The sequence below is a fragment of the Pteropus vampyrus genome, unplaced genomic scaffold (assembly GCF_000151845.1).
Source record: "Pteropus vampyrus isolate Shadow unplaced genomic scaffold, Pvam_2.0 Scaffold8, whole genome shotgun sequence".
Taxonomy (NCBI): domain Eukaryota; kingdom Metazoa; phylum Chordata; class Mammalia; order Chiroptera; family Pteropodidae; genus Pteropus; species Pteropus vampyrus.
Genome location: NW_011888789.1, coordinates 13,268,825 through 13,281,608, shown reverse-complemented (window position 1 = coordinate 13,281,608; position 12,784 = coordinate 13,268,825). Strand labels below are relative to the sequence as shown.

The window sequence follows — 12,784 nt, the reverse complement described above, 5'->3', positions numbered from 1 at the left end:
TTAAGACTGTTCTTTTCATGCCATCTTAGTTCATCTTGGTTCAGGTTATTAATTTTTCTCTTTTTGTCTTTAAATTTTTACTAATTTCTAGAACCATTTCTAAAGAAATGAAATGTGTTTTGATACATCTCCCCTCCTTAATTTTCTTTTAGCAGGGTAGTAAATGTTCTGGTAATTTGAATGCAAACACTTCCTTAGCAACTACCCACTTGTCACACTTAGGCGGATATTACAAGCGTAAAATTTGCAATGTATCATTTCAAAGATGAGTGTTTATGAGAATTTCAAGTTTAATTATTTAAATAGAAAAATAACAGATGAAGCATTTAACAGTATTTTTAAAAAGTTTTATCTTTCATGCAAAAATGTGAGTAATTGCTAGGTCATATTAGAAAATATACACAGAATCTACTTAGAGGGCAATATCTTCAACCAGGCACCACTAGGTTCTGATAGTAATTCCTATAAGACTGTTGAATAAAAATGACCTGTCTCAACTGTCAAATTCGTGAGGAAAAAAATTTGACTATTTTGTTAATGTCTCTATCTCCAGTGCTTAGAACAGTGCTAAAAATATATTAAGGGGCTAGTAGTATTTTTTGAATCAATAGGCATATTGTATTTCTTGATTCAACAAATGCTACAAACAATATGAAACAGTATATGTTTATAATTATTATAATTAACAAAGAAAGAATAGAGATCATAGAAGAGAATATTTAACTTCAAAAAACTAGAAACTTTTTAAAAAATAACTAAATGAAACTTCTAGATATGAAAAATATAGTATGAAAGTAAAAAAAAAAAGAAATCAAGAATTAACAGTAGACCAGGGACAGCTGAAGAGACTAAATAGATGCAACATATAAATGGCTAAGGGAAAAAGTAGGATAGAATTAGAGGCTCAAGTATAGAATATTTGGAATTCCTGAAAAAGATAAATAAAAAACCTGAAAAGGTTATATTAAACATATATTAACTGAGAAATGATTTTTAAAAGAATCCTCAGACCAGGTATCACAGCATTGAGTATATAAAAATCAAGTAAAACTTGACCGACTGAAATCAGAATACCAAAGTAAAGAAAATATCTTAAAGGCAGCCAAGTAAAAGATCCTCACATCGAAATAATAAATACACTAATACACTTTCAAAAACAACAACAGGGATGAGACAATAGTGAAATAAAAGCTTTGATTTTCTTAATTTAAATAATTTTGTATTATAGTATTATTCAAATGAAATTTCATTCAGAAATTAGGGTATGTGAATAATTTTCAGTTACAAGAGAAAAAAATCATTAATGTACTTCAGAAGGTAGAAACTGAAACTAAACCAAAGAATAACAAAAACAGGAGCTAGTTAAAAAGTAGTGTATATGTATAACTTAAAACAAATCGAATGTACGATTGAAATTATAACAAATAAAATAATAGAAAAGTATGTGTCCCAATCTAATAATCAAAATAAAATTTAAATAAAACTTAAATAAAAATTAATTGGTTAAATTTATCATAAATGATATATTTCAAATTCAATTTAAAAATATGTGAGAAACACCTAAATTATATGAAAATAGAACTCTAACACAAAAATAAGTAAAATTATACCAAATTGTAACCAACAATAAGCTTGTTAACTATATTTTTATCAGGCAAAAATAGTTTTAAGGCAACACAAAATAAAAATATAAAGAAGATTACTAATAAGGGTGGAAAAGTTGACATAGTGATATATAGAATAGAAATTTTAAAAGTAAAAAAAATGAATAAATGTTTCAAGAAACTTGAAAACCTTGAAGAGATAAGAAATTTTATAGAATAACAAACCCATAGGAAATGGGGAAATGACCAAGACTTAAAAAAATTTGAATCTGCATACAAAAGTATCTTCTTAATAGTAAAACTAATAATAAATCATAAATAGAATTTCTTTGACTTATGAATGAAAGAAGGATGGTTATTATGACCTTTTCTTTTCAACATTACAGTTGATATTATAACCAAGGAGTAAGATGAGGAAAAAGTATAAAACACTCAAATATTAAAAATAAGGAAAAATATAGAACAAAAATAAGAGAAAACATAAACAAACATATATAGATATATATTTACACACATATTTAATAATATTTATGGGTAAATAATTCATATTTTTGATAAAGTGTATGTATTGTATATATACATATACATGTATGCATGTGTGTATATATACATATACACATATATGAAATACACGCTTTTGCTACAAATGAGTTAATTACCAATAAATATAAGACCTCTTTAGGATATAGTTTTATTGAACCACTGATAAAATTGGAGAGATAGATCATGTTGTCAGTGAAGAATACTAAGTATTTTCTGAGGTTACTTTTCAAATCTATAGATTGACTACAGTTCCAATAAGGAATTTCATGGAGAATGGCAGGTTGATTCTAACATTCATATGGAATGATAAAAGGTCAAAAATTGTTTATTTTGGAGAATAAAAAGGTGATTCACATCAAAGTATATTTTAAAATTTTAGTAAATAATATAATATATTGTCTAAAGACCGACTAATAAATTAATAGAACTGAATAGAGCACCTCCGAAATAACCACACATATAAAAAAACTTTTCAATGCAATGGTAGCATTGAAATCACTGAATAAAGAATGGGCTAGTTAAAAAATGGTGAAAAGCAGTTAATTAACAATATAGAATAATAATAAACTACATTAATGCCACATTATACACCAAAATTATTTACGATAATTTAAAAGCATACATCGAGAGTAAAATAGTAAACATTTAGAAGGCAAGAGAAGATTATTTTTAGCACCTTATAATAAGGAAGGATTGAACCAAAAAAAAAAAAAACACAAATTCTTAAGATAAAGACTAAGGGACATCTAGATGTAACTACATAAATAAATAGCTACCATAAACAAAGTGTAAAAGGTTCCAGACTCACATGTGCAATCTATATAATACAACACACAAAGAATACTCAGAATATATCAAGTATTCATACAAATCAATAATGTAAAAAACAAACAACAAAATAGAAACATGTACAAAGTTAATTAATTATTAAACTTGAGTAACAGAAAAATCAAATATACAAATTGAGACATTTACAGGGAATTGTCAAATAAACACAATACGGTACTATTTTATGTCATTAATGACAAATTTAACAAAACAAAATATGATATGATAGGATATGAATAAAAGGATAATATTTACTGTTCATGAATGCCGACATTAGTACAATGAATTTGAAGATTAATTGTAAATTTCAAGTGAAGTTGTGTAAGTACTTATCTTTTAATAAAATAAGTCCGCTCATCGGTTTAGTTTAACATAAACGTAACGAATATTCATAAGGAGACACGTCCAAGATTATTGTTGGAGTTTTGCTTAAAATAGTAAAAAAAAAAAAAAAAAAAGAACTAAACATCCATAACAGTACAGATGAATAAACTGTGCTATATTTAAAAAATAGAATATTATACCACAAAGAAATTCATGATAAAGCTACATGTATTGGTGATGATAATAGCAAATGTTTGTATGCTTACGATGTCTGAGGGAGTGTTTTAAGCACCAGATGTGATTCAGCAGTGAAATATTTAACTTGTAGAGGACTACGTCAGTTAAAGATAAAATTTATGCAAAACAAAACCATTACTTAAACACCCATAATTAGTATAAATATAAAAATATATAGGAAATAATAAATATAAAATTCAGGATGTTAGCTAGAGTGTGAGAAACGGAAGTAACTCTGGGAGTGGTACTGAGAATACTTAAAATTGTTTTCAAATGCTTGTAATATTTTTATTTTTAATGTAAAAATTGGTGACAAGTCATTTTATATAGTTTTCTTTAATGTTTCTATCCCTGAAACATGTAATGATTAAAATAATAGTCATTGGTGGCTTATAGAGAAGTTCAAATGCCTTTGAAAAAAAATCATGTATAAAGTTGAAATATTGAAGGCTTTCCTCCTGAGATCAAGAAAGAGACAGTGATGCACCCTGTTATATTTTCTATTTATCTTTGTCCTGGACGTGGTAGCCAGTTCGATAAGGAGAGAAAAAAAAATTTAAAATAGGCTTAATAATCGAAAACATAGAAATGACACTATTATTATTTACAGATAAAATGATTGTTTGCAAAATTAAATCCAAAATAATCTAGATAAAATTTAAAATAACAAAATAATTCAGTAAGTTTTCCAGAAACAAGAATAAAATAAAATAAATTAATTGTATTTCTAGTCTGCAAAACAAAAATATAAATGAAATTTTTAAAAAGTTTCAGTTTACACTATATAAAAATCAACATGTAAATAAATCTAACAATAATAAGCAAACCTCCTCATTGAAGACACCAAAATAAGATGAGAAGAGTTAAGGACCTAAATAAATTGAATTATCCCATGCTCATGCATTGGAATGTTCAATGATGTAATGATGTCAAGGTTCTCCAAATTCATCTATAAAGATGAAATTTTCCATCTTCTAGACATCATTTCCTAAGCCTAATATTAATAAAATATATCAATGACTATTTTATAAACTTGAAACAGACATAAAATCTACAAATATATACTATGTGCTATTAATTCTTTGCTCTACTATACAAATTTCTTATTGAGTAATTTAGTTACATTCTTCCATTTTAGATAGTTTTGTAATGGTATAAATCTTTATTGAGATACAATTATTGGATGAAAATAATCTTTCAGGTTCTATTTTAGTGGATAACTTTAGAAGTTAACAAATAAGAAATTACACAAATCATATTATTCCACCCATTTTTATTATGAAAGCCAATATTTTAATGTCAAATTCTATTGAAATACATCCATATTAAATTATAAAATTTCTTTTTTATTGTATTTGTGTGTTTTAGAATTAATTGTCATTAATATAAAATGATAGTTCTTCTTTCTAATATTTTTCTTTGTCTTTTTAAAATGCTCTCTTGCTAGGTGTCCTACAACATTTTAATTGAAGGGAAAACATACACTGTAAACTTAATGCAAAAGTAGGTGATCTACATTATTTTATCACCTGTCTTTGTTTTATTTATAATTATCTATAATTATTCAGAATGTATTTATTTTGCATTCGTAAATGTTTCTAGTTACTGGCTGTTCATTTGTCTCTTATTTTTATCCTTTAAAAAAATCTTTAAAGTCTATATAATCAATATCTAGAACTTGAATCCATAGTGTATGCTCCCATCTTCCTCCTTCCCAGTAGCACTTGATTTCTTTTTGGTTATTCATGTGGTTTCACGGAGGATGAATTTTGATAATATTCTATCTTTATTAAAACATAACTATGACTTATTTTGAGTTTCTTTATATTTAACTCCATTTGAAAAAACATAGAAGATTTTTAGGTAAAAAGAATAGTGATAATTAAAAAAAATAAGTTTACATACTGTGTCAGAATGTAATAAGAATTTAGAATATAATTGTAATTAGCCAAACTTAATTCCATGCCACCTGGTGAGTTTGGGGAAAACAAACACATCATACTAAGAAATAAAGAAAATCCAAAATCGTAATAATCCTTTTTAAAATGATAAACATAGACTTCTAAAAATAACGACAGGCAGAAGTCTGCAAGTGAAATTACTAAATCAATACAAAAATAAGAAATACATCTGCATCACTTCTAGATTTCATAGCTGCAATCCTTTTATATGTCATAAAGCTTGGAAACTTTTCTATTTAGAAAATGAATGATATTAGCTTGAAGGAAGACATTGAAAACTTACTCAAAATTACTTCTTCATGGAGAAAAAAAATGCTACATTTTTTGCTAGGAATGCGTAGGGAAAACCCAGATAGACTCTCACGGTCAGCGCTACTTTGGAATGCCAAGTGATGGGCATGAGAGTGAGCCACTGGTTAGGCCTAAAGCATTCTGTGAATCTGTCTACAACTACACAACTACAATATTTATTCAAATGTTTAATATATTTTGAAATATATAAAGCATAATTGCTTAGAAATATAAGACCTGAATTAAAAATGCAACAATAGCAGTTGATTTCTTAAGCTTTTTTTATATTAGGATAAAAGATATAAAATATACAACTAATGATGATATAGTGATTTATGAATCACATATTGCACATGCTACAATTAATGCTTTTCTTATACACAATCAAAGCACATTTGGACAAAAAACTGTCAAAGCACATTTGGACAAAATTGTCACATGCTAGAACACAAAATCTTTTGAAGAGTAACCACATTTTCAATGACTAGCACAATGAAATCTAGAACACGATGACAAATGTTTAATTAAAGAAACATCAGCTTTTTGGAAATTAAATTGTGGTCGCCAAATAATTCTTGGCTCCAAAAAATTCAAAATATTGTTACTAAATATCAATAAAGTAACCACAAATAGAATATTATAAATCCAATTTTTTACTTATTACTAAATCTGTAATTATAGTAAAATGAAAAGTTTTCCCTGTTTTTACATTTTATATGAGAGATGAGTATAAAGTAATACTGGGGTGGGAAGGAGACTTTGCCAGGTGGCCCTTGCTTGTGGAGTCATGAAACCTTCAGTGATCACTGTTATTGGTTTTCCTCAAGCCCTGGCAGTCCTTTCCCAGGGTATCTTGGTAGCTAGTTTCAGGTTTAGCCAACAGTTTATATATAAATAGAGTGATACCACTTGCACTCTCAACAGACTATGAGGCTAGGGCTGTGTGCAGAGCTAGGTCCAGTCTGTGCCTTGTCACAGAAATTTGGCAGTCCTCTAGAGCCTTCATACATATGAAATTATAACAATAGGGATTTTATCACATTGCTCAAAGGTGTTTTTGTCAAACTCAAGAATCAATATACATTAGTATATTGAGAGATTAATTCCTATGAGTACTGTGATATGTTTTAAGATGCTTTATAGTTTGTCTGTGATATACTAGTCATGCATTTTGTCTGTTTGTTTATATCTAAGGGTTCTATAATTTTTCAATTTGAGGATTAATATCCTTAATTCAATTCTGAAACTTCTTGTCAATTTTAAATTTTAATATTTCTTTTTCCTCATTCACTCTATGAACTTTTTCTGAATGTTGTTGGATATATATTGGGGCCTCTTATTTGATATAAGCTTGAGTGAATGATCCTATGGTTCTTCCAAGTAAGCAATTCCTGACTCAGTTATTCTGTCATATTTATTTCTAATATATTCTTTCACATTTCTCATCATTCTTTTTTTAAATAGTTTTTGTTTTCATTTTCAATTACAGTTGACATAAAATATTATATTAACTTCAGGTGTACAAAATAGTGATTATTTATTTATACAACTTCTGAAGTGATCACCCTGATAAATCTAGTACCCAACACCATACATAGTTATTATAATATTATTGACTATATTCCTTATGCTATATTTTACATCCCCATGACTATTTCATAACTACCAATCTGCCAATCTGTACTACTTAATCCCTTCCCCTTTTTCACCCCTCCCATCTGGCAACAAACAAAATAGTCTCTATCTATGAGATCGTTTTTGTTTTGTTTGTTTATTTTGCTCTTTAGATCCCACATATAAGTGAAATCATATGGTATTTATCTTTGTCTGACTTACTCCACTCAGCGCAATAGCCTCTAAGTCTATCCATGTTGTTGCAGATGTCAAGATTTCATTCCTTTTTATGGCTGAGTAATATTTCATTGTATATACACACCACTTCTTTTTTATTCATTTATACATTGACAGACACCCAGCTTGCCTCCATATCTTGGCAATTTTAAATAACACTGCAGTGAATATGTGTAAGCACATGTACCTGTGAAGTAATGTCGAGTTTCTTCAGATAAATACCTGGAAGTGGGATTACTGGGTCCTCCTTTGTCTCTCGTTATAGCCTTTATTTTAAAGTCTATTTTGTCTGATATAAATATTGCTACCCTAGCTTTTTTTTTTTCTGTTTCCATTTTCATGAAGTATCTTCTTCCATCTCTTTACTTTTAGTCTGTGTGTGTGTCTTTCAATCTGAAGTGAGTTTCTTGTTGGCAGCATATGTAAGGGTCTTGTTTTCTTACCCATTTAGCTACCCTATGTCTTTTAATTGGAGCATTTAATCTATTTACATGTAAAGTAATTGTTGATAGATATGTAGTTACTGCCAGTTTATTATTTATATTTTTAATCTTTTTTCCTTCTTTTTCTTAAAGAAGTCATTTTAACATTTCTTGTAATACCGGTTTGGTGGTGATAACTCCTTTAACTTTTCCTTGTCTGAGAAGTGCTTTATTTGTCCTTCGATTCTAAATGATAGCTATACTGGGTAGAGCAATCTGGGTTGTACATCCTTGCTTTTCATTACTTTGAATATTTTGTGCCAGTCCTTTCTGGCTTGCAAAGTTTCTGTTGATAAACCAGATGACAGTCTTATGGGAGCTTCCTTATAGTTAACTAATTGCTTTTCTCTTGCTGCTTTTAAGATTCTCTTTTCATCTTTAACCTTTGGCATTTTAATTATGATGTGTCTTGGTGTGTGCCTCTTTGGGTTCACCTTGTTTGAGACTCTCTTGGCTTCCTAGGTTTGTATGTCTATTTCCTTTATCAGGTTAGGGGAGTTTTTCTTCATTATTTCTTTAAATAGGTTTTTAATTCCTTGTTCTCTCTTTTTTTCCTTCTGGTACCACTCCGATGCAAATGTTCATATGCTTGATGTTGTCCCAGAGGCCCTTTAAACTATTCTCATTTTCTTGGATACCTTTTTTTTAGTTTGCAGAAAAGAAAAGCTTTATTAAAAGAGAAAGTATACTTCCAGATGTGGAAGTGGGCCTGAGCAAGAGAAGCTTGGCTCAAAGGCCTGGATACTTTTTTCTTTTTGATGTTCTATTTGGGTGTTTTCTGCTACCTTGTCTTCCAAATTACTAATTTGATCCTTTGCTTCATCTAATCTACTGTCGATTTCTTCTAATGTATTGTTCATATCAGTTATAGTATTCTTCATTTCTGACTGGTTCTTTTTTGTTTTCTATCTTTGTTTTTATGTTTTCTATATTTTTTATGATGTTCTCACAAAGGTCATTGAGCATCCTGATAACCAGTGTTTTGAACTCTGCATCTGGTAGATTGCTTGTCTCAATTTTGCTTAGTTATTTTTCTGGAGTTTTGTTCTATTCTTTCATTTGAGATATGTTTCTTTGTCTTCCCATTTGGCTGCTTCCCTCTTTTTGTTACTATGTATTAGATAGGGCTGCTATGTCTCCCAGTCTTCGTAGAGTGGCTTTATGTAGTAGGTGTCCTGTGAGTCTCATTGGCACAGTTTTTGTGATTACTTGAGCTGGGTGCTCCAGATATGTCCCTTGTATGGCTTGTGTGTGCCCTCCTATTGTAGTTGAGATTTGGTTGCTGTTTGCATGTCAATGGGAGGGACTGACCCTTGGGCAGATTGATTGTGAGGACTGGTCGTGGCTAAAGTGGAAGAACTGTTGTGCAGAGGCTGACTCTACAGACCAGGATTCGCTTTAGCAGGGCTTAGTGCTAGCCTAGTCTGCCCTTGTGATATGTTATCTGTGGAGGTGATTGGGTGGTAGTCTGTTGTGGTCTGAGTTGAGGGGCTCTACTGCAGGCCAAGTTCAGCCACTACCTGTGCCCTACCCGAGGCTACTTGATATGAGCTACAAAGTAATCTGCATATATTTGTCATTTGTACTGGGCTTAGAGGTGTCTGGGAGAGGCTAATTGGTGAATTGAGGCTGGCTGCCACCAATGCTTGGCTTGGGGCTGCTTAGCAAGAGGTCTGAAGCACATTGAGACCAGTTGCTGCTTGTTTTGGATTTGTGAACCTTTGAGAGATTTTAGGAAAGTCTGTAGCATGAGCCAAGGTGGACTGTTTTTATAGAAAAGCCATTGGAAGTGGCTTAGGTGGGCCTGCAAGTTGGGTGGGGCTCTGTCTCAGGGAATCATTCTGCATGCTGGATCATGGGAGGGCTCAATGAACAAACAATGGCTTCTGCCCCTCCAGCTCCTGCCCCTAAGCCAGACAATTCAGTTCTTCCACAGAGGTACCTGGTGTCTTTCAAGCTGCTGCCCCAGTGCTGGAGCTCAGAGCGAGTGAGTCTGTCAGCAAGTCTGTGTGAGGGCCCTTTAAGAAAAATGCCTGGAATTCCAGCAGTACTTCATCTCACTCAGCCATAATCTCTTCTGGGTTCATTAGCTGAATCTATTGTTTACATTGCTTATCATCTGAGAGTTTCAGCAATGATGGGACTATTTGTATTCTATTTCACATCTGCATAAGATATAGTTTGGGGTTTTCATTTTTGCATGTGATGTTTCTACCATTGTCAGGACTGGGCAGCTTCCTTTTGTTCATAGTCTGTGGATAGCAGGTATTGATTTTTATCCTTCCTGTTCTTGAACTGCAGAGGATGCTTCTAGCTCTGTGTTCTTAATTAGAAAGCTAAAAATAATATGTTCTCTTACTAGGGACAATTATCTCAAATAATATATTCTCATCATAGGGATCAGAGGGCATTAAGGCACCAGAGACACCATTTGAAGGCACAATTCTAGTTCAGCTTCTGTCTTGGTTTGCACAGTGTCACCTGCTCACCTTCAGCAGTGGCACAGGTCTTTCTTCCTACTTTTTTGATCATTATCTTTAAAGTGAGAGTCAGTAAATTCTTTGGCAAAGGGCCAGATAGTAAATATTTTATATTTGAAGAGTACCCCATCTTTTTTTGGTCTCTAAAATGTTGAATATTTGGTAATACTCACCTGTGAAACTAACTTAATCTGGAGTTCCCTTGCTTGGAAACTTTCTTACTATTGATTTATTTTCTCTAAAGTTTTTATGATTATGTAGATTTTCTTCTTGAGTCTGTTTTTAAATAGAATATTTTTCTAGGTATTTCTCCATTTTAATTTAACACTTTAATTTATGATATATAGTTAGTTCATAGTATAGCCATTTTTTTCAAAGACCACTATTTCTAAGGTCATCTACCTTCTGCATTCTAATATTATTTCTTTTCTTTTTCCTTTGACAAATCTCACTGTATCTTTGTGAGATTAATAACCTTTCCATGAACAAACTTTTAGTGTTGTTGGTCATCTATATTACAAGATTTTTGTATTATTGCTTTGCTTTAAATTTCTTTGGGTTAATTCTAATTTCGTTTATAACTTCCTCAGATGAATTCTAAATTGACTACTCATCAACTCTTTTTATTTTCCAGTTTAATTTTTTTTCCCCTAAATACTGTTTACCTGCCTTCCACATCTTTGGATATGTAGAACTTTCTCCAGTTTACCATTAGCAAACATTTTCTAGTTTATATTACATTTCTTCTCTGGCTAATAAATTATTTCATTATATCTTTAATGTCAGTATATGTGACACTTTTCTAGTTATTACTTCTAATGATTTGACCATAGAATATTTTCTGATTTCAATCCTTTAAAAATTGTTGAGACTTTGTGATGTAATGTATATTCAGTTTTTGTAAACGTTCTATATGTACTAGAAAATGGCATGTATTCTGCAATTATTTTCGACATTGTTTTTAATAATATCATAAAATTCTTCCAATTCAAATAGATTTTTCTATTTATTCCATTATTTTACAATATATATGTGTTAAAAATCTCAATAATTTTCAGATTAACTAGTGTCTTTTTATTCTGTAAATTTTGAATTATATCTTTTGAGATTATAAAAATTTTAAAGTTAACTTCCTGAGAAATAAAATTTTAACATTATGAAGTAATTTTCTAGTAATTAGTTTGTCTTAAATTTTAATTTATCTGATGTACATAGTTACATTAATTTTCTTTTACTATTTGTAAACTATATTTTTATTTCAGTTTTTTATTTGAAATAAAAATATAGATTTTTTCAATTGAATTTGAAATTTTTCCTTTTAATACAGCCTAAATCATGATTTTTATTTTGTAGTTATTCTTTTCAGATTTTAAAATAAATGATTGTCTACATACAGTCATGAATCCAAGCTACTATTTCCTTCTAATGGTTTTTATTGTTTTCACTTTTATATTTAGCTCTAGGATTCATCCAGAATTGATGTTTGTGTATTTTGTGAGCATAAGAGTCAAGATTTAATAATTTTTATATTAGCATTCAATGGATCCAGCACATGCTATTGAAAAAAAAGACCAACAAACCTTTTTCTCACTGTACTGTAATGTAATCTTTGTCATAAATCAAATGACTGTTGATGAGGGGATCTTTCTGTACTCTTGTTTTCTCTTTTGTTAGATTATATGTTTATTCTTGAGCCCTCTTTACCTACACAAACACCACACAGTATTAATTACTATAATTCTATATAGGTCTTGATACCTGGTCTTGTTCTATAGTTCTAAAATGCCCTTGCTTTACTTCAATCTTTGATTTCCTATATATATTTTGAAATCATTTTATTATTTTTTTCTTTTATCTCTTTTATATTCCTTTTTTTCTTTGTGTTCATTTTAATAAATCTATTATTTTATATTATATCATTTTCCCTAATTTAATTCTTTGTTATACAATCTTTTACTCTTCTTTAGTACTTTCTCTAGATCAACATATTATTTTCTGAGTTAAAGAATCTAATATACATTATTATTTTTGCCAAATATATCGTTGGTTAATACTTATAATTCCACTTACTTTTGTCTACCTTTTCATTATTTTTTTATATATCATAATCCTGAATACTTTTGAACCCCAGTGAGATATTACTATTATTTTTAGTGAAATCAATATTCTTTTATATTTAAGCA

The 12,784-nt window shown here is 29.8% G+C and overlaps 1 protein-coding gene across 1 annotated transcript in view; it reads left to right on the top strand.

Annotated features, from left to right (window-relative positions):
• The window catches only part of ADAM2 (ADAM metallopeptidase domain 2), a 107,589-nt gene that overhangs the window by 1,505 nt on the left and 93,300 nt on the right, over nt 1-12,784 (top strand). Inside the window, exon 3 of the mRNA XM_011373439.1 lies at nt 4,984-5,039. Coding sequence (XP_011371741.1) covers nt 4,984-5,039 — 56 coding nt within the window. The remainder of the gene's footprint in view (nt 1-4,983; nt 5,040-12,784) is intronic.